The following is a 24,146-nucleotide window of genomic DNA, read 5'->3' as shown; positions in this document are numbered from 1 at the left end:
ATAGTCTGCAGTCAGGGAACCTGATTCCTCCAGCTCCATTTTTCTTTTTAAGATTGCTTCGCTTATTCAGGGTCTTTTTTGTTTCCATACAAATTGTGAAATTTCTTTTTCTAGTCCTGTGAAAAATGCCAGTGGTAGTTTGATAGGGATTGCATTGAATCTGTAGATTGCTTTGGGTAGTAGAGTCATTTTCACAATGTTGATTCTTCCAATCCAAGAACATGGTATATCTCTCCATCTATTTGTATCATCTTTAATTTCTTTCATCAGTGTCTTATAATTTTCTGCATACAGGTCTTTTGTCTCCGTAGATAGGTTTATTTCTAGATATTTTATTCTTTTTGTTGCAGTAGTAAATGGGAGTGTTTTCTTAATTTCACTTTCAGATCTTTCATCATTAGTGTATAGGAATGCAAGAGATTTCTGTGCATTAATTTTGTATCCTGCTACTTTACCAAATTTGTTGATTAGCTCTAGTAGTTTTCTGGTAGCATCTTTAGGATTCTCTATGTACAGTATCATGTCATCTGCAAACAGTGACAGCTTTACTTCTTCTTTTCTGATTTGGATTCCTTTTATTTCTTTTTCTTCTCTGATTGCTGTGGCTAAAAGTTCCAAAACTATGTTGAATAATAGTGGTGAGATAGTATTACTTTTTAATGAAATAAATTCTTAAGTCTATCAAATAAGCCAAAAAGACTTCAGAAAGCTTTCCACAGCCCTATGAAATTAGTTGACTTTTGAGCATCATAATTCTTTATTATCATGCCTGAATTGTTTTTTGGCTTCTTCAAACCAATTACTTCTATTCCAATGCTTTGTTCTCAGTGTTCCAGTAGGTTCATTTCTGATTGCTGATTTATCTTCAGGCTGTTCTTTATCATTTTCCTGCACATCAGTTTCTTTTATACACTCAGGAACTTTCCTAGTAGGATGCTGTGATGTTGTAGCATCCATCATACTTAGAAAATCATAAGCAGGCAGAGGAGGTTTCCATTTCTGAGCAGGTAAAATTTCTGGAAGAAAGATAGAATCAAGGATTAAAGATGAACATATAAAATCTCATCACATGAATATACTAGAAAATGTTTTATTTTGCAAAATATATTTGTAGGAGTAAAGGTCTTATCAGTTTTCCTTATCTGAGCAAAGCTATATTTTATTATCATCATCTAAGAAGCTTGATACATTTGTCACTATTAGACATTTTTCATATATTACATTTACAAGCTATTCTATTTTAAATAAAGATAAGTATTAATAGGAAAAACACAAAAGGCCCATAATCTCACTGCCTGTTAATCCTTGTTGAGGTTTTAAAAAATAGCAATATGTGTAATGAGATTACACACAGCCAGGGACAAGTTAAAATGAAGAAGTCTCTTGCTTCCCTCCCTATCCCTGTCTTTATCCCAAAGAACTATAACTATGAAACATTTCAGAAAAAAAATTTGGAACATACATAGAGATTTATTATTTAGACAAGTATCTCCTTACATTTTAAAGCATTTTCTGTTTTGGAAGATTTGATTAACATCCTTTGCACATACTTGATGAAAAAAAAAGTACATTTTATAAAAATAATTATAGGCAAGAAATCATTTAAAATTGCTATGGAATCAACTGTACTATTAACAGACAGTGATTGGAATCATGGCAGTGAATCTTAACATTATTTTAAAACATTGGTCATTAAAAAAAGAAAATGAATTTACGCTGACAACATATACATGAGATAAACTAGCTTTTCTCCATTTAGAAAACAGATTTCACACAATTTCAGAGTTTAGTTGCCTATTTGAAATACTATTTGAGAAATAAACTATATATAAGGAAATGTGCAAAGTAAACAGTTAAAAAATAAATTCCAGTGAAAGAATCTATGCACTGGTACATGAAAAGAAAGTAATGCTCAAAAATAAAAACTTTAGCATCTCTCATAAATCAAATAAAAGCTTAGGACATTTTAAGAAACTTTAATTTCCTAGAGTAGATTAAAGCACAAACGAAAATCTGCATCAATATATATGTATATCTATACTCTACTTATTGATATATGATTTCTTCACTCAGACTCAGTTATATGAAATCCATGGTACATCAGCAGGGTATTAACTTTAGGCTACCCTTGTAATTGATGTTTCAAATTACAGTGTTGCCAGGTTAGCAGACTCAAAAGTGACAAACAGATAAAATAGTTTCTTGAATATAATGACTAGGTAAGAAGTAAGAATAACTATACTTTGCAACATGCAGATAAAGCATCTTTAAGTCCAATTTAAAGCACAGCAAAGATTTAGCAGTATTTATTTATTTATTTATTTATTTTTTGCGGTACGCGGGCCTCTCACTGTTGTGGCCTCTCCCGCCGTGGAGCACAGGCTCCGGACACGCAGGCCCAGCAGCCATGGCTCACGGGCCCAGCCGCTCCGCGGCATGTGGGATCCTCCCAGACCGGGGCACGAACCCGTGTCCCCTGCATCGGCAGGCGGACTCCCAACCACTGCGCCACCAGGGAAGCCCCTGCAGTATTTATTTTTTAAGGTAAACACTGCAGCCTAGTGGTCTGAGATGATGACAATATGCCTGAAACTGGACATCCTAATTCTGCTAATTATTTCCTGAAGGAGCTCTATAAAGATCTTAATGTTTTCAGTTACAAATAAAACTGTACTCTCATCACATATGGGCAATAAAGACATTATTATCAAATTAGTAATGATAATAATAATCGCCAACATTGATTGAGGCTTTACTATATATCAGGCATTATGTATTTAATCCTTACAACCCTACGAGGAAAGTACAATTATTATCCCAATTTTATAGGTGAGAAAACCAAGGCCTAGAAAGGTCAGAGAACTTGAACAAAATGAAGTGTAAGTCTCAAGTAAGAATAGCCAGTGGTGACAGTTTCACAGAAATTAAGATGTGCAGCAAGCAAGGTGAGGCAGGGACTGGTGGCACCATGTTACAGATTCAGGCTATTCTAAGAGTGGCTGCAACATCCCTGTCTCAGATCTGTCTCCCAAGGTGTGGTGAGAGCAGGTCCTGGCAGCACAGAAGACAAGCCCCAATACAGAAAAGTCCTGCTTGGACTTTTGCTTCTTCCCTATTCCCAGAGGCTGCAGGAATAAATTAAGATCAGGAGCAGTGATAAAAAGAAGTAATGGAAACCAGAGGTATTAACATAATTGCAATGGAAGAAATACCAGTCTCTCAGGAAACTCAGAAGAATTCTAGTAATGGTTTGAGTTGAGGAATCAAAGCCCCCAAGGATGTTGCTTGTAGGAAAGGATCTTTACATGAAGAATAATAACACTTTAGGTTTTACATTTTTAAATGTATGCCTTTGCATACTTAATTTTGATTTTTAAAATAACTGTGATGTAGTCAGAGTAGGAACTATTAATCTCCTTTTATAGTTGTAAAGGAAGGAACAAAGAAAAAACTTGCCTAAAACCACAGTTAGTAATCAAGGAGGCTGGGTCAGAAGCTCAGGTTTCTGTGTCTTTGAACATCACACGACCTTTTTTAAAGCAATTCAGTTGGAGAGGTATTCTGGCCTGACTTACATATAATCCTATCTGACTTAGAGTCCCCGAGGCCTCTGTGTCACAGCAACTGCAAAATGACAACACTCAACTGCTTCTATAAAATAGCAATGCAGATAGAGAAGAGAACGTAGACTATCTGAAGAGCTCAAGAGCTACAACCGAAAGGACCCCTATGTTGTGTGGCTAGAATGAAGAAGCCAACATTGAGTGATAACAACCATAGAAAGGCTTCTTTCAGATTATGGAAGACAAAATAGTCAATTTAATTACTTTTTTACATATCCTAGGAAAATGTTAAAACTAATAAATTATCTCAGAAAATTAAGACTTAAAAATATATACATCTAAAAGGACCCAGAAAAGCCAAAATAATCCTGCACATGAAGAACAGAGTTGGAGGATGTAAATTTCCTAATTTAAAACCTGTTACAAAGATGCTGTATTCAAGAGAGTGGGGCAACTGCCATATGCTATCTGTGTACGTGATAGAAAAACATGTACATGAATGTTCATAGCAGCATTATTCATAATAGCAAAAAGTGGAGACAATGTACATGTCCATCAACTGCTGAATGGAGAAACAAAATGGGGTATATCCATCCAATAGAATATTATTCATCCATAGAAAGGAATGAACTACTGATTCATGCTATAACATGGATGGTCCTTGAAAGCCTATGCTAAGGGAAAGAAGCCAGACCCAAAAGGCCTCATGTTGTATGATTCCATTTATACGAAATGTCCAGATTAGGCAAATCCATAAAGACAGAAGGTACATGAGTGGTTGTCAGGGAATGAAGGGAGGGGAGAATGGGGAGTGAGTGCTAATAGGTATAGGGTTTCTTTTTGCAGTGATGAAAATGTTTTAAAATTCAGTAGTGGTAATGGTTGCACAGCCTCGTGAATATACAAAAAAACCATCAAACTGTATCCTTTAAAAGCGTGCATTTTACGGTATGTGAATTACATTTCAATATACAAATACCTTTTATAGACTATTTAAACACAGTAATTTAGTTAAAACTGCCTAACTTAACAGAAATGAAGTAGATAGACCTCCTGGGAAGAACAGGTGTGCTGCAATGATTGGCACTTAAAACAAATAAATTCAAGAATCTGATTAAATATAAATATACATAATGACAACTCACACAATGCATGCTGGCTGAGAGACAGTGTAACACTGAATTGGAGTTTATATACCAGAACTGTGTGTATATAAATATATAAAACTGTGTGTATATAAATATATATATATATATATATATATATATTCACAGTGTGTATACATATATATTCACACACACACCCTTATTCCAGAACTCGGTCATGAACAGTGTCAAAATGTTATTATAATATAGTTCATTTGGTTTCCAATAACAAAATCCTCAGAAGTACCTTAGGAAACTTTTCATTACATCAAATTTCACACTATTTCCTCAACAGACTAATGATCTAGATGATTACATGTTAACTAATTTAAATTATATCAACAGGCCTGTTGTCACAATTGTATATAAACTAACATACTCATCTATACCACAGGTATAAATCCACATAGGTTTTAGAAAAATAGGGAGTATGGCATGTCATAAGCCAGCATTATAAATTCTGGGTCAAGATCTATTTTCTTGTGGTTCAAAATTCTGGCTCTGGAGTACAATAGAGCCATGTTGAAATCCAAGCTTCCTCATTTACTGGTTAATTATATGACTTTGAACTAGTTACTTAACTCTTCTACAGGTAATGATAGTTCCCATGACTCTTGTGAGAATAAATGAGATAATGCATGTGAATCACGTAGCTTTGAGCCAGACATCTACTGAGCATTCAATAAATGTTAGCTATTATTATTAAATTTCATATGACTCTTATTTTCTGTGGGTAATAATACCTACCATATAGGAGACTGTCCCATGGACAATGCTATCAGCGTATTAATATTTAGAAAACTTACAAACATTACAATTCAACTCATTCTAGCATCCATGAACGATAATTCAAGTTTAAAAAAAATCCATGAAACAAAATATAAAATTGTGCACATTAAAACAGGAAACTTACTGATATGACTTTCTAGTCCTGCTTCTAATTTTTTCAGCCACAATAAAAGGTTCCTTTCAGTGATAGCCTGGTCTGAAGGAAATGCAAATACTTGGCCGCCTGAATGCAGATTTACCACAGCAAGAAGAGGAAGGGGAGGTAGGGTATCAAAATACGCCTGCAAGATTCCTCTCCCCACGGGAGTATTCTTCCTATAAAAGGGAGCAACTGAACACGTTAATTAATATTTCTTTCTATAACAAAATAACAAGAACAACAGTTTGTAAAACATATTAACCTTTAAACATAGTATCATGCCAGGAAGTTTATTTTATGAAAATATGTCCTAAAAATCAAGAGGTCTGTAACTATGTTAATAGTAACCAGAGTCATAAAAAGTTTAACATAGGGTACTTACTGTATTTCTCTTAGGAGAAAAAAGGCAACCAATGAGTTTCAATGAAAAACGTAGTCCAAAGGCTTGTCAATTTTGTCTCAATACAATCAATACATTCCTTCCAAAGTTTAGTCAAGTATCTGATCACATGTCAGCTCAAAAATTAAATGGCTACAAAACTATAAAATAACAAGATACTCATAATAAATACCCCTTTTCCAAATAAAATTGTCTCTTTCCTCAGGATTAATTTCAAATTAAAAAGATTTTTTAAAGTATTCATACAAGGAAACCACAAGTTTAAGACACCTATTTTTCCTAATACAGCACATTCCACATTATGGAAAGAACTATTTCACTCTGAGATAGCTACAAGGATAATTACCTGGGAAAACTGTGTTTCAAGTAATAGGCTGTACTGTTAGTAAAGTACAGTACAGTACTTTCACAACAAAAGTGTACACTGCCCCATTTTTTCCAATGAGTTAAAAATGAAATGTCTTTCATCTGATGACTTTGAACAATGGATAGTGTATCTAAATATGTGAACTGTGTTCAGAGACATTAAATGTAATAACACAAGCCACACATCTAGAAAATATACCAGGAAATATTGTTGGTAAATGCACTGATAATTTTCTGTAAAGTTTTAGGCTGCATTTTTAAAATACAGAAATACAGAAAAAGGAATTAAAGAAAAATGCCAAAATAACACAATGTTTATTTTTCTGTATTTGCCTAATTTCCCTCAATGAACATCCATTACTTTTAAAATCAGAAAAATTATCTTTAAAAATTTATTGTATGACACCAAAAACAAAGGCAACAAAAGCAAAAATAAACAAGTGGGACTACATCAAACTAAAAAACTTCTGCACAGCAAAGGAAACCAACAAAATGAAAAGGCAACATTCAGAAGGGGAGAAAATATTTGCAAATCATATATCTGATAGGGGATTAATATCCAAAATAACTAAAGAACTCACACAACTCAATCACAAAACAACAATTCAATTAAATAATGGACATAACTGAATAAACATTTTTGCAAAGAAAACATACAAATGACCAAAAGGTACATAAAAAGATGCTTAACATCACTAATCATCAGGGAAATGCAAATAAAAACCACAATGAGATATCACCTTACACCTGTCAGAATGGCTACCAACAAAAGACCACAAATAACAAGCACTAGGGAGGATGTGGAAAAACTGGAACCCTTGTGCACTGTTGGTGGGAATGTAAATTGGTGCAGCCAGTATGGAGAAGAGTATGGAGGTTCCTTAAAAAACTAAAAATAAAGCTACTATATGATCCAGCAATCCCACTCCCGGGCATATTATATCTGGAGAAAAACATGGTTCAAAAAGATACATGCACTCCCAATGTTCACTGCAGCACAGTTTACAATAGCCAAGACATTGAAGCAACCTAAATGTCCGTCAACAGAGGAGTGGATAAAGAAGATGAGGCACATATATACAATGGAATATTACTCAGCCATTAAAAAAATGAAATAATGCCATTTGCAGCAACTTGTATGGACCTGGAGATTATCAAAGTAAGGGAAGAAGTCAGAGAAAGACAAATATCATATCATATGATATCACTTATATGCAGAATCTAAAAAAAATGATACAAATGAACTTATTTATAAAACAGAAACAGACTTAGAGAATGGAATATTATTCAGCCATGAGAAAGAATGAAATCCTGCTATTTGCTACAACATGGATGGAATTTGAGGGCATTATACTAAGTGAAATAAGCCAGAAAGAGAAAGACAAATACTACATAGTAGTATCACTTATATGTGGAATCTTAAAAAAAAGTCAAATTCATAAAAACAGAGTAGACAAGTTGTCAGGGACTACAGGGTGGGGGAAATATGGAGAGATTGGTAAAAGAATACAGACCTTTCAGTTGCAAGATGAATAAGGTCTGAGGATTTAATGTATAACATGATGACTATAGTTGATAATACTGTACTGTATCATTGAAATTTGCTAAGAGAGTAGAACTTAAATGTTCTCACCACCCCCCAAAAGTTTATATATATAAAATAAATATGTGAGGTGATGGATGTGTTAAATAATTAGATGGAAGAATCTTTTCACAATGTATACATATATCAAATTATCACAATGTATATTTTAAATATCTTACAATTTTATTTGTCATTTATACCTCAATAAAGCTGGAAAAAAAATCACACAGCAAAAAAAAAAAAGAATTTACTGTAAAACAGAATTCAGTCTAAAACAATGTCATCTTAGACAATCTGAGGGAGTTTAGTTACTAAAATATCATGATAACATACACATTGGTCCCATAATATATAACTCCACAAGTAGAGTTTCATTCCCTAATGAAAATTTAATAATAATTATACTTTCTTTACCTTTTACGTATTAAAAAATAAAAAAATATATACTTACAGATTTAACCAGCAAGGGGTAAGTGAATCCAAGTGTTTCTCTTTTAGCAGCATCAATATTGCTTTTTTATGCTGAGGATTTATGCTGCCATCACTGAATAAAATGAGTAATGGTTTCTGAAGTCTTAAATAAGTGGGAAGATTTTCCACAGTGATTTCTGGCTGTTTAAAACAAAAAACAAACCAAGAAAAACGGAGAATTATAGTGTATAAAGTAGAAAATAATGTTCAAATCACTCTTGCAATTTTAGTTTGTAAAATGTATTTCAAACATTTTCATTTAAGTGGAGATTTTGCTATACTGATGAATAACTATGAATCTCAAGAGTTTTTTTAATTTAAACCCATTTTGCCTTAAGAATGAGTTATTTTCAAAATAAAACTACTAATAGAATTTGAAAACAAATTAAAGGAGCTCCCTGTTTTACAAGGATGTAGCACTTCTAATAATTTCTTATGCTAAAATCTGGATCAGACTAGCCAACGTACACATGACAAATAAAATTCTTGTTATATCTTTATAAAATTTTTGAAAAAAAACATAAGCTGAGCGTTAAAGATATAATCTTTTAACATCTATGATTACTTAAAAATTAATAAAATCTTACTTTGTTTCAAAATTATGAGTTTTTAGCATAATTAAAGTAATTCAATAATATGCTAAAACAAATTTTAAAAGTCTCTTATTTCTTTGGGGTTTAAAATAACAATGAAAAAATTTAGTAAGAAATAAGAAATCTTACCCTTTTATTCTTTTTATTAGTTAAAAGAGAACGTTTTTATATATTTGTAGAAGACAACTTGTCTAGGCTGTTATTAATAAGAATTGAAAGAGTAACAAACAAAGTTAACATATTCAGGATTAAAAATAGCAGTGACACTATATATAAAATAGATAACTAATAAGGACCTACTGTATAGCACAGGGAACTCTACTCAATACTCTGTAATGGCCTATATGGGAAAAGAATCTAAAAAGTGGATATATGTATATGTATAACTGATTCACTTTGCTGTATACCTGAAACTAACACAACATTGTAAATTAACTATACTCCAATAAAAATTTAAAAAAGAAATTAGCAGTGACTTAGAATATTAAAGGCTTCTACCATTTTCCATTTTTAGTACCACATCTATTAATTCATCTTCTGGATGTACTTTTGAGCTGGATTAAATCTTCCTATATCATAAAACTAATCCCCTGCTGACAGATAAGGAAACCAAAGACGAGAAGCTGACTTGCTGAAGTCACACAGCTAAGTAGAAGGAAGAGTTGAATGAAACTAGCGCTCAGGCATCCTGTTCACCAGCTTGCCATTTCATTGGGTCACACTAGAAATCCAAATGAACAATTTTTTTCACGGTGCCAACCACCTCCGATTCATCCCCAAACACCAAACTCTGGCACATACTTTTCCGTACTTATTTCTCAAAACCATTTTCCTCTGCCAATTCTCATTTTTCTTCTTTCTCTTTCACACTAAAAATCCTCTTTTCACACCTTCCTCTTTCATGATTTAAATCTTAGATCCCTTCTTCTCCAAACTCCCCTGTGTTGTATTCTTGTATTAACTATCATCTTCTCTCTTCTACATGAGTTACGTCCCCTTCCTAACATTGACAGATCTCATCAAGCCAGCAGAATGGATCTGACGAATCTGGTGCAATGGAGCCATCACTGCTCAATTCAAAAATTTATTGAGAACTTCAAGATCTTATGCTGGGTACTGAATCAAAAAGAAGTAAGATGCTAAGCCTGCCCTCAAAGAGTTCATAGTTTAGAGAAGGAAAGAAGTATACAAATTGCTGTGATCCAAGAAAAAAATTAATGTGTGACACTAAGGAAACCTATTGGTTCTAAATTAAAACTAAAAAACAAGTTAGGGGAGCTCATGGGTGATTTTAGGAAGTGGTATTTGATCTGGGCCTTGCATAAGGAATAAGACCTTGCTAGATAGAGGTGTGTGCTTAGAGCAGGGATTCCAGATACAGGGAGCATCATGAGGGTGCAGACAGGTGTTAAGGCATGCAGAGTATCTGGGGAACAGTGAGAGTGGAGCATACCAGACTTAGGCAGGCAAGAGGCAAATGTGGCTGTCAAACCAGATGGGAAAATGACTCCACAGGCTTTCTAGCTCTCAGGAATACTGAGATTTTGTATCAAATGAGTGACATGGTTAGGCCTGTTTCAGATGACTAACTGGAATATGAATTTGTGGAAAGACAAGCTAGTGACAGGCACTGCTCTTTCCTATGTCAGGAAAGAAAGACTAAGAGTTGTGTGAGTTTAGAGGTTATGATTAGAAACAGAGTTAGGAATCATCAGCTGGTATGACAGTAGAAGTTATGGGTATAGATAAAGTCTCCCAAAGAAAAACATAGCAAAAAAAGAAAAAAGCGTTGAAGATGTAATTCTAGAGTGGCCAGAGGGTTGAAAGTGTACCTAGAGAGGATTGAATTGCAAAAGCCAAAGGAAGAGAGAATTTTAAGAAGGAAAAGCACAATCAAGAGTTTTGATTGCTATTCAGAGGTTAAGAAGAAACAGAAAAGGTCATCAAATGTGGTCCCTGGAAGGTGACCTTTGGCTATTTGAGTATGTAAGAGACTATAATTGTGTGGGTTCTGATATTCTTAACTTATTCATAATAAGAACATAAAAAGGAACTCCATGTATCTGAGAAAAGTGCTAAACATATTACCTAACAAATAGTTCTAAGTGTGACAGCCTTGGATATATCATTGCTTACTTATGATATTTACATAGCAAATTATCATGTATTTCAGATTTGGGCACTATTTACCTGGACTAATTTGTCATCAGGTTCATTAAAATAAAAGTTCGATGTTATGTAAAAAATGTTAGCCATCCGGCCATCCACTCCTCTTTCCTATCCAGAGGAAGGATCCAAAGTCCTTCTGGTAACTAGGTGTAGGCCAGGAGACAGATTACTGCTAGCTGGCTACTGTACACAGTCACTGATGCTCTAGACTTAAAGCTCCAACACAAAGCAGCACTGAGAAATTTAATAACCACTTGAAGGTTTTAGAATTTATGAAAAGATCGTAACTAAAAGCAAAATAAATATTATTACAGCTGTTCATTATTTAGTTGAACACTGCAAACAAAAACGTTGTAAATTTGCCTTAACTATAAACATTGATAATTGTTAAGCTTGCCCACAGTTTCTCAGCCTTAAAGAATATAATCTTAAAGAAAACAATTAGATACCTATTTTTATCTAGCAGTTAGGCAAAGATTAAAGAGTAAAATGATACAAATCTTCCGTTGGGCGAGACAGGAATAAATGTCAGAAGCCTTCAAAATGTGCCTATCCTTTGGACTAGCAATTCAAATTCTATGAACTTACCATAAGTATATAGTCATAGCAACACCCAAAGATTATCTACAAGGATGGTCCCAGAATAAAACAAAACAAAACAAAGACATCTTAAATATTAACCAACAGGAAATTAGATAAATTGTGGTTTATTAGTACAACAGAATATTATGCCAATATTTAAAAACTAATATGCAAATATTTATTTCTTGGCGGAAATATCCCTTAATATAAAAAGATAAACACATATATACACATGGAATTTTTTTTTAAGTTCGGGAAAATATATCCCCAAATTTAAACTTGGTGAAAGAAGTTATGGTTTATTCTGATTTTCTTCTTTATAGTTTCCTGTATTATCTCGGAAAAAAAAGCTGAAGTCTTATAATAATTCCAAAAATATTACACTATGTATATGCTAAAGAAAGTCATTTAATAATGTCATTAAAGACAAAAGTGTTACTTTATAAATAATTTAGAAAACCACATCCTGAAAATATTGATTTGATTGATTATAAACTGTAACTTTAATTGGGGGAGGGGAGGCAACAGAACTGAGGTCACAAAAAACTTAAAGAATACATTCATTTCTTTGAGCCTAAAATGTAGTATCATTTAGGTCAGCATGACAAAAAACAGTAACAGGAGGATATTCGTTCAGTATTTACAGTTGATAATAGTGCCCCTATGGCACTTTAGAAAGGTAGAAAAGCATAAATTTATAATATTCTAGCTACAGTTAATATTAATGCAAAACAACCAAAATCAAGAAATGCAGGTTACATCTGCTGGGCCCCTGAATCCATTATTACACAAAGTAAGCATCGGAAAAGGACTTTCGTAAGACAGTATTTTGCTCTAAAATGGTATAAGTAATAATACCAGCTAACATTTGTTGAGTGTTTACCAGGGGCCAAACACTGTACACAGAGCACTGAACACCCATCTCGTTTAGTCCTTACAATAACGCTCTGCAGCAGGGGCTACTATCACCTACATTTTACACATGTGGAAACTGAGGCACAGAGATGCTTACATACAGCCAGTAGGGAGACAAGCAAGGACCTGAAGCCCAGAAGTCTGCTCTCTGGAATCTAGGTGCTTTATGCCAAGTTTCAGCCTAGATTGAGTACTTCACCTGGCCATCAGCCACAAGCATCTCAGCAATAAAAATAATCCAAGGACAGGAAAACTTTTGGCAGTGGACTAAAGAAGCTGTATGCATAACAGGTGAATAATAAAACAGAGTAACTCAATGAATCTTGACATCACAACACATCATGCCCTGTGCCAACAAAAGCTGGAAAATCACGTATTAAAAACACACTGTCTTTAACTGGTCTAGATTTTCTTATTTCAAATAACATCCTTATTATAAAATATACTCACAAATACTTCCAATGATGCATTTGTTATTATTTGAACTATTTCTTGAGCATGGACATTAGCTAATGAAATGCTCTCGATTTTGCCTTCTTTGTGTCTGGCAAGCAGCAGGGCTGGAAGAGTTACAGCATATTTATTTGACCTATGGAGAAATGTAGTATTAAAATTTCCAGCCCAAATATAGCAAATCATCAAAAATATGAACAGTTAGGCCAAGAAGTCACAATGGAGGCAGCAAATGGGAAGTCATACTAAGGAAAAAAGAACTCGATTTCCAGACAAACTTATCTTCTATGTGAGGCTATCTGAGCAAGTTCAAGAACCTTGATAATCTAGATTAGAAGAAAGCAACAGATAGTAATCTAGCCAGATTTGTATTTCTAGACAACTTATCCATCAAGAAAATGTCCAAATAGGATTCGGAACACACTGAATGGTTCTCCACTTTTTGGGCTGCTCACCAAACTGCTGAGCCAAGGAGACAGGCATTTATGAGAATGGGCCTGTTATTGGCCAGGCACTATACCAGGTGCTTCTAGTTAAGTCTTTAACCGTCAGAACATCCCTATAACCCTCTGTTTACTGATGATGAAAGAGCAGTAAACAGCAGAGACAGAATTCACACTGAGCTATTCCAGATACAGTCTGTGCTCTCTCCACTGAAACAGAGCCCATATCTGCTCCCTCCTATCACTACTTTTGCTAACTAAACTTAAAAGAAAATCACTAAATAGCAAAAAAAGTCTTGTGTGAAATTACCAGTGATGTAGTCACATTTATATCACGTAAAAGCTTAATTCATGCTAAAACAAAATTATAGACATTATAATATTATAAACATTAGTAGAAAGCCCAGTTTTCAGATTACCTGTTGGTAATATAACCAGTTGGTTATAAACGAAACATACTCTGAAAACTACTGGTCTAGAAGAGAGTGGGTGACTGTCCATGTGTCAGGTGAACGGGTCTCATATTCCCTAAAGATCTGGAGTTCTGTATTCACTTTTAAAAAATCACTGATTTCATGGAGCTCGATCATCAAAAGCATGTGTCACCAGTATTCAGGATGAAAGATTTAAGCTCAGAAATGACAATGAGGAATAATATAGTCAGAGGATAATAAACACAAACTGGGGCTTATTAACTCCACGTGCATCTGAAGATGAGTCATAAGTGTAGAACATGCTATGTATTCATAATTTCCAAATTTTCAGTTCAGTCCTTCATTCCGCAGCAACTGAAATATTTGATAGTTCACAGGAGCCCCGAATTCTACAAATAAAGCAACTTAAGTGGCTAAAAAAAGCACTGCTTAAGTGTATGTCTGCAATAACAAAATTAAGTAGAAGTATCCGTTCGTCACCTAAAACTCTGCGAGAAATATAGAAAAACTGATTTTATGTAGACCTTGGTGGCAAATCAAAACCCAGACACTCAAGAAATAAAATTCCTCATAAAACTATGATAACTGAAAAGAATTTACCACAGGTAATAGAATCCAAAGAGGAAAACTTTTATAGGAAGATGAAGTAGTATGAATCCCATGTTGCCCCATGAGGGCATCTAGCCTAAAGAAGAATTTTGAATATCTAAAAATTCTGAATAGCCAGGTAGTACTTCCCAGATCTTCCCAGAAGGAAATTAAAAATTTAGTTATGTTGCTGCCCTATTTTCCTTCATCAACTGTGTAAAGACAAACAATAAATTATTTTGCAAACTTCCTCCTCCCTAAAATTAGAAGACCAACAGACTTACAGTGTCAAAACATCTTCTTCAGAATAAATTCCTGTGATAACACATCCTTTTAGGTAGTTTCCTGCTTCAGTGAACTCTTCTTTTGCTATAGATACACAAACAAGTTAAAAATCTGAAACCTTTCAAGTTATGTATGCTATTCAACTGACGAACATGTTTACAGGTGATAGTGCTTAATTATTAATTAATTATAAAGATGTTTAAGTGCAGACCTTATATACCTTATTGGTTCTAAAATATATCTGTGTTCTTTTTATAACATTTGATAACTACAGAAATGTACATTGATGTAATACAACTATGGTTCTGTAAATAAATGTACTCCAAATGTACAGATGACCCTTGAACAACACGAGTTTGACCTGCATGGGTCCACTTTATACATGAATTTTTTCAATAAATATAGTACTTGTATTTTCATTTAACAGACCTTTAAACTAACTAAGTGTGGGGAAAAGTATGTGTTCAACTGTGTTCAAGAGATCACAATACGTGGAATCAAAAGAAGTAGAGTTTGAGTCCTAATTCTATCCAAACTGAGCTTCCTGCCCTTGGGTGGGTCATTTATCAATTCCTTTATTTTTGAGGCAGAGACAGCAGACTGGGGATTTTCAACTGTGCAGGGGGTCAGCACCCCTAACCCCCTCGTTTTCAAGGGTCAACTGTAATTTATAAGATTTACAGGATTCTAATCATACAGATTAAGTAAATAAATATTGATTGCTTTTTAATCTACTCCTAAGGCAAGGTAAATGGAGACAGCTGTCCTATATGTAGCCTGGAAAGAAAAGCAGGTATGTGAAATGATACACACATTATAACCAGAAAATCTAAAAGTGCTCATATGCATAGAAAAAATAGAAGACTGGAAATTCTAGTCCTCTAACAGTGTCTCTGTTAGGGTTCTATAATTATGAGGGATTTGTATCTTCTTCTCTTATTTCCTGTATTTTCTGTAATGTGTTTTTGTTACTTTTAAACTTTGATTAATTTGTGTATCAGTCTTTTCCCATTTGTTATGATATACATATTCAAAATAAGAACTATTATCTCTGTAGGTTTCTGAATACATTTTTATAAATAATAGCATATTCTGGACCTTATAACCAAGAAGCAAGTCTGAATTAAACAGTTGTAGACTAATGAGAAAAGAGCAAAGGTAGACTGATATAAATGATGTATTCCTGACAATTGAAGGCCAGATGATAGCTCGGCTCGCTGCACAAAAGGTTCATAGCAGTTGAAATAGAAAAACTATGATGGAAGAATTGAATCATAAAGCACCTAGAGGTCTGGGTATGCTGAACCCAAAAGATCTGTACCTTAGTAGTCAGCACTATATTCGTGATGTGAACATCAACCCTGTTAACCTTGGGTAACCACAAGATTGTTTTCTTTAAAAACGATGCATACTTTCCACAAGACTGAGAAACACTGTAGGAGAGCCAGCTTACTAAAGTGGCAAAATCCACCAGCAGGCAGCACTGAGAGCTCATTTATAATCATAAATTTAATGAGAAATGAGTAACCCATGAAAATATTTTCTTTAGCCTGTGCTATACCAAAGTAGAAAAGATTCATAAGAAAACTAGGCAACTAGAAAGAACTGAGTGCTGTACTTTCATTTCTAAGAGAAATTTCTCTAAATTCTGATCAATAATTGATGATTGTTATCTAAAGCAATGACATAATGGAATCTGTTTTAGCTTCTTTTTTGATAAGAAAATTACACTAATAGTCCCATATAATTTCCTCATGAAGAAGACTCTAAACTCATGAATGTTTCTTGCAAGCCTCTGCATGAAACCACTTGTACATAAATCCTAAGTTCCTTGGGGAATGGTAGCATTTAAGACTGTAGACCTCAGTTACATATCCATTCTCACTAAATCAAAGTGTAAATTCTCCTTTGAATATTTGAAACCAGGCACATTCTCCTCCTTGGTGAAAACTGCATATATGTCAGAATATATGGCAACCCAAATATAAGGAAATAATCAGTTATCTAAATAAAAAGTTTTTTTAACCACTATAAATATACTTGAGGTGTAATATTAACGGTGACTTACAATATTTAGTTGTTTTAACTTTAAACATATTTTAATTGCATAAGATAAATACATTAGGAGCTGCAAGATGGCACAAGAGTAAGATGCAGAGATCACCTTCCTCCCCACAAATACATCAGAAATATATCTATATATGGAACAACCCCTACAGAACACCCACTGAATGCTGGCAGAAGACCTCAGGCGTCCCAAAAGTCAAGAAACTCCCCACGTACCTGGGTAGGGCAAAAGAAAAAAGAATAAACAGAGACAAAAGGATAGGGACGGGACGTGCACCAGTGGGAGGGAGCCGTGAAGGAGGAAAGGTTTCCACACACTAGAAGCCCCTTTGTGGGCGGAGACTGCAGGTGGCGGAGGCGGGGGAGCTTCTGGGTCGTGGAGGAGAGCACAGCAACAGGGGTGCTGAGGGCAAAGCAGAGAGATTCCCGCACAGAGGATCGGTGCCTACTGGCACTCACCAGCCCGAGAGGCTCGTCTGCTCACCTGCTGGGGCAGGCAGGGGCTGGGAGCTAAGGCTCGGGCGGGCTACAGAGCTTAGACCCCAGGGAGAGGACTGGGGTTGGCTGCGTGAACACAGCCTGAAGGGGGCTAGTGCGCCACAGTTAGCTGGGAGGGAGTCCGGGAAAAGGTCTGGACCTGCCGAAGAGGCAAGAGACTTTTTCTTGCCTCTTTGTTTCATGGTGCGCGAGGTGAGGAGATTAAGAGTGCCACCTAAATGAGCTCCAGAGATGGGCGCGAGCCGCAGCTATCAGTGTGGACCCCAGAGACAGGCATGAGATGCTAAAGCTGCTGCCGCCGCCACCAAGAAGCCTGTGTGCAAGCACAGGTCACTATGCACACCTCCCCTCCTGGGAGCCTGTGAAGCCCGCCACTGCCACGGTCCCGTGATCCAGGGACAACTTCCCCGGGAGAACACATGGCGCGCCTCAGGCTGGGGCAACGTCACACTGGCCTCTGCCGCCACAGGCTCGCCTCGCATCCGCTCCCCTCCCTCCCCCTGGCCTGAGTGAGCCAGAGCCCCTGAATCAGCTGCTCCTTTAACCCGGTCCTGTCTGAGCGAAGAACAGACGCCCGCAGATGACCTAGATGCAGAGGCGGGGCCAAATCCAAAGCTGAACCACAGGACCTGTGCGAACAAAGAAGAGAAAGGGAAATCTCTCCCAGCAGCCTCAGGAGCAGAGGATTTAATCTCCACAATCAACTTGATGTACCCTGCATCTGTGGAATACCTGAATAGACAACGAATCATCCCAAACTGAGGAGGTGGACTTTGGGAGCAACGACATATATATATTTTTCCCTTTTTCTCTTTTTCGTGAGGATGACACGCTCTTGGTGCTCCGACCAGACGTCAGGCCTGTGCCTCTGAGGAGGGGAAGCGAGGTGAGGACACTGGTCCACCAGAGACCTCCCAGCTCCACGTAATATCAAACAGCGAAAATCTACCAGAGATCTCCATCTCAATGCCAAGACCCAGCTCCACTCAATGACCAGCAAGCTCCAGTGCTGGACACCCTATGCCAAACAACTAGCAAGACAGGAACACAACCCCATCCATTAGCAGACAGGCTGCCTAAAATCATAATAAGGTCACAGACACCCCAAAACACACCACCAGACGTGGACCTGCCCACCAGAAAGACAAGACCCAGCCTCATCCACCAGAACACAGGCACTAGTCCCCTCCAACAGGAAGCCTACACAACCCACTGAACCAACCTTAGTCACTGGGAGCAGACACCAAAAACAACAGGATCTACGAAGCTGCAGCCTGCAAAAAGGAGACCCCAAACACAGTAAGTTACGCAAAATGAAAAGACAGAGAAATACACAGCAGATGAAGGAACAAGGTAAAAACCCACCAGGCCAAACAAATGAAGAGGAAATAGGCAGTCTACCTGAAAAAGAATGCAGAATAATGATAGTAAAGATGATCCAAAATCCTGGAAATAGAATGGAGAAAACATAAGAAACGTTTAACAAGGACCTAGAAGAACTAAAGTGCAAACAAACAATGATGAACAACACAATAAATGAAATTTAAAATTCTCTAGAAGGAATCAACAGAAGAATAACTGAAGCAGAAAAACAGATAAGTGACCTGGAAGATAAAATAGTGGAAATAATTACTGCAAAGCACAATAAAGAATGATAAGAGTTGAGGACAGTCTCAGAGACCTCTGGGACAATATTAAATGCACCAACATTCGAATTATAGGGGTGCCAGAAGAGGCAGAAGAGAAAAAGAAAGGGACTGAGAAAATATTTGAAGAGATTATACTTGAAAACTTCCCTAATATGGGAAAGGAAATAGTTAATCAAGTCCAGGAAGTGCAGAGAGTCCCATACAAGATAAATCCAAGGAGAAACATGCCAAGACACATATCAATCAAATTATCAATAACTAAATACAAAGAAAAAATATTAAAAGCAGCAAGGGAAAAACAACAACTAACATACAAGGGAATCCCCATAAGGTTAATAGCTGATCCTTCAGCAGAAACTCTGCAAGCCAGAAGGGAATGGCAGGACATATTCAAAGTGATGAAAGGGAAAAACCTACAACCAAGATTACTCTACCCAGCAGGGATCTCATTCACATTCGACAGAGAAATTCAAACCGTTACAGACTAGCAAAAGCTAAGAGAATTCACCACCACCAAACCAGCTTTACAATAAATGCTAAAGGAACTTGTTTAGGCAGGAAACACAAGAGAAGGAAAACACTTACAAAAACAAACCCAAAACAATGAAGAAAATGGTAACAGGAACAGACATATCGATAATTACCTTAAATGTAAATGGATTAAATGCTCCAACCAAATGACATAGACGGGCTGAATGTATAAAAAAAAAAGACCCATATATATGTTGTCTCCAAAAGACCCACTTCAGACCTAGGGACACATACAGACTGAAAGTGAGGGGATGGAAAAAGACATTCCATGCAAATGGATACCAAAGGAAAGCTGGAGTAGCAATTCTCATTTCAGACAAAATAGACTTTAAAATAAAGACTATTACAAGAGACAAAGAAGGACACTACATAACAATCAAGGGATCAATCCAAGAAGAAGATATAACAATTGTAAATATTTATTCACCCAACATAGGAGCACCTCAATACATAAGGCAAATGCTAACAGCCATAAAAGGGGAAAGCGACATTAACACAATCATAGTAGGGGACTTTAACAGCCCACTTTCACCAATGGACAGATCATCCAATATGAAAATAAATAAGGAAACACAAGCTTTAAATGATACATTAAACAAGATGGGCTTAATTGATATTTATAGAACATTCCATCCAAAAACAACAGAATACACTTTCTTCTCAAGTGCTTATGGAACATTCTGCAGGATAGATCATATCTTGGGTCACAAACCAAGCCTTGGTAAATTTAAGAAAATTGAAATTATATCAAGTATCTTTTCCGATCACAACGCTATGAAACTAGATATCAATTAGAGGAAAAAATCTGTAAAAAATACAAACACATGGAGGCTGAACAATACACTACTAAATAACCTAGAGATCACTGAAGAAATCAAAGAGGTAATCAAAAAAATACCTAGAAACAAATGACAATGAAAACACGATGACCCAAAACCTATGGAATGCAGCAAAAGCAGCTATAAGAGGGAAGTTTATAGTTATACAAGCCTACCTCAAGAAACAAGAAAAATCTCAAATAAACAATCTAACCTTACACCTAAAGAAACTAGAGAAAGAAGAACAAACAAAACCCAGTTAGCAGCAGGAAAGAAATCATAAAGATCAGAGCAGAAATAAATGAAATAAAAACAAAGAAAACAATGGTAGTGATCAATAAAACTAAAAGCTGGTTTGTTGAGAAGATAAACAAAATTGATAAACCATTAGCCAAACTCATCAAGAAAAAGAGGGAGAGGACTCAAAGCAATATAATTAGAAATGAAAAAGGAGAAGTAACAACTGACACTGCAGAAATACAAAGAATCATGAGAGATTACTACAAGCAACTATATGCCAATAAAATGGACAAACTGGAAGAAATGGACAAATTCTTAGAAAAGCACAACCTTCCGAGAATGAGCCAGTAAGAAATAGAAAATATAAACAGAACAATCACAAGCACTGAAGTTGAAACTGTGATTAAAAATCTTCCAACAAACAAAAGCCCAGGACCCGATGGCTTCACACGTGAATTCTATCAAACATTTAGAGAAAAGTTAACACCTATACTTCTCAAACTCTTCCAAAATATAGCAGAGGGAGGAACACTCCCAAACTCATTCTACGAGGCCACCATCACCCTGATCCCAAAAATAAACAAGGATGTCACAACGAAAGAAAACTACAGGTCAATATCACTGATGAACACAGATGAAAAAATCCTCAACAAAATACTAGCAAACAGAATCCAACAGCACATTAAGATGATCATACACCATGATCAAGTGGGGTTTATCCCAGGAATGAAAGGATTTTCAATATACGCAAATCAATCAATGTGATACACCATATTAACAAATTGAAGAATAAAAACCATATGATCATCTCAATAGATGCAGAAAAAGCTTTCAACAAAATTCAACACCCATTTATGATAAAAATCCTCCAGAAAGTAGGCATAGAGGGAACTTACCTCAACATAATAAAGGCCATATATGACAAACCCACAGCCAACATCGTCTTCAATGGTGAAAAACTGAAAACATTTCCAGTAAGATCAGGAACAAGACAAGGTTGCCCACTGTCACCACTATTATTCAACATTGTTTTGGAAGTTTTAGCTACAGCAATCAGAGAAGAAAAAGAAATAAAAGGAATCCAAATCAGAAAAGAACAAGTGAAGCTGTCTCTGTTTGCAGATGACATGATACTACACATAAAGAATCCTGAAGATGCTACCAGAAAACGACTAGAGCTAGTCAACAAATTTGGTAATGTAGCAGGATACAAAATTAATGCACAGAAGTCTCTGGCATTCCTATACACTAATCATAAAAAAATCTGAAAGTGAAATTAAGGAAACACTCCCATTTACCACTGCAACAGAAAGAATAAAATACCTAAGAATAAACCTACCTAAGGAGACAAAAGACCTGTAGGCAGAAAACTATAAGACACTGATGAAAGACATTAAAGATGATACAAACAGATGGAGAGATATAGCATGTTCTTGGATTGGAAGAACGAACGTTGTGAAAATGACTATACCATACAAAGCAATCTACAGGTTCAATGCAATCCCTATCAAACTACCACTGGCATTTTTCACAGAAAAAGAATAAAAAATTTCACAATTTGTATGGAAACACAAAAGACCCCAAATAGCCAAAGCTATATTGAGAAAGAAAACGGAGCTGTAGGAATCAGGCTCCCTGACTTCAGACTATACTACAAAGCTACAGTAATCAAGGCAGTATGGTACTTGCACAAAAACAGAAATATAGATTAAGGGAACTGATAGAAGGCCTAGAGATAAACCCACGCACATATGGTTACCTTATTTTTGATAAAGAAGGCAAGAATATACAATGGAGAAAAGACAGCCTCTTCAATAAATGGTGCTGGGAAAACTGGACAGCTACATGTAAAAGAATGAAATTAGAACATTCCCTAACACCATACACAAAAATAAACTCAAAATGGATTAAAGACCTAAATGTAAGGGCAGACACTATAAAACTCTTAGAGGAAAACATAGGCAGAACACTCTGTGACATAAATCACAGCAAGATCTTTTTTGACCCACCTCCTAGAGAAATGGAAATAAAAACAAAAATAAACAAATGGGACCTAATGAAAATTAAAAGCTTTTGCACAGCAAAGGAAACCATAAACAAAATGAAAAGAAAACCCTCAGAATGGGAGAAAACATTTGCAAATGAAGCAACTGACAGAGGATTCATCTCCAAAATTTACAAGCAGCTCATGCAGCTCAATATTAAAAAAAACAAACAACCCAATCCAAAAATGGGCAGAAGACCTAAATAGACATTTCTCCAAAGAAGATATACAGATTGCCAACAAACACATGAAAGAATGCTCAACATCATTAATCATTAGAGAAATGCAAATTAAAACTACAATGAGATATCATCTCACACCAGTCAGAATGGCCATCATCAAAAAATCTACAAACAATAAATGCTGGTGAGGGTGTGGAGAAAAGGGAACCCTCTTGCACTGTTGGTGGGAATGTAAATTGATACAGCCTCTATGGAGAACAGTATGGGGGTTCCTTAAAAAACTAAAAATATAACTACCATTCAACCCAGCAATCCCACATCTGGGTTTATACCCTGAGAAAACCATAATTCAAAAAGAGTCATGTACCACAATTTTCATTGCAGCTCTATTTACAATAGCCAGGACATGGGAGCAACCTAAGTGTCCATCAACAGATGGCACATACATACAATGGAATATTACTCAGCCATAAAAAGAAACGAAATTGAGTTATTTGTAGTGAGGTGGATGGACCTAGAGTCTGTCATACAGAGTGAAGTAAGTCAGAAAGAGAAAAACAAATACCATATGCTAACACATACATATGGAATCTAGAAAAAAAAAAAGTGGTCACGAAGAACCTAGGGGCAAGATGGGAATAAAGATGCAGACCTACTAGAGAATGGACTTGAGGACGTGGGGAGGGGGAAGGGTAAGCTAGGACCAAGTGAGCGAGGGGCATGGACATATATACACTACCAAATGTACAACTGATAGCTGGTGGGAAGCAGCCGCATAGCACAGGGAGATCAGCTCGGTGCTTTGTGACCACCCAGAGGGGTGGGATAGGAAGGGTCAGAGGGAGGGAGACACAAGAGGGAAGAGACATGGGGATATATGTATATGTATAGCTGATTCACTTTTTTATAAAGCAGAAACTAACACACCATTGTAAAGCAATTATACTCCAATAAAGATGTTAAAAATAAATAAATACATTAATTTAGCAATACTGCTTTTTTCTACTGTCACATTTTATTACACAGTTATATTTATACACATACAGATACATCTATATTTTAGCTCTGTCAGCAAAAGAGTCGAGAGACAAGGACACCGCCATTACTAAAATATTCCTAACCCCTAGATCTTGGTTTCTAAATTCATTGTCCCATTAAAAGGAAATTGGACTCCTTGGAGAACTGGCTGATTCTAGG

The 24,146-nt window shown here is 35.9% G+C and overlaps 1 protein-coding gene across 1 annotated transcript in view; it reads right to left on the bottom strand.

The window, feature by feature from the left end:
• Positions 1-747: 747 nt before the first annotated feature.
• Positions 748-24,146, bottom strand: part of TXNDC16 (thioredoxin domain containing 16) — a 103,947-nt gene continuing 80,548 nt past the window's right edge. Inside the window, exons 15-19 of the mRNA XM_065871954.1 lie at positions 14,920-15,004; positions 13,168-13,306; positions 8,439-8,599; positions 5,622-5,812; positions 748-1,016 (exon numbers count right to left, since the gene is read on the bottom strand). Coding sequence (XP_065728026.1) covers positions 748-1,016; positions 5,622-5,812; positions 8,439-8,599; positions 13,168-13,306; positions 14,920-15,004 — 845 coding nt within the window. The remainder of the gene's footprint in view (positions 1,017-5,621; positions 5,813-8,438; positions 8,600-13,167; positions 13,307-14,919; positions 15,005-24,146) is intronic.

The sequence above is a fragment of the Phocoena phocoena genome, chromosome 2 (genome assembly GCF_963924675.1).
Source record: "Phocoena phocoena chromosome 2, mPhoPho1.1, whole genome shotgun sequence".
In the NCBI taxonomy this organism is placed as follows: Eukaryota; Metazoa; Chordata; class Mammalia; order Artiodactyla; family Phocoenidae; genus Phocoena; species Phocoena phocoena.
Note: the sequence above shows the minus strand (reverse complement) of the source record. Positions and strands in the feature narration are given on the sequence as shown.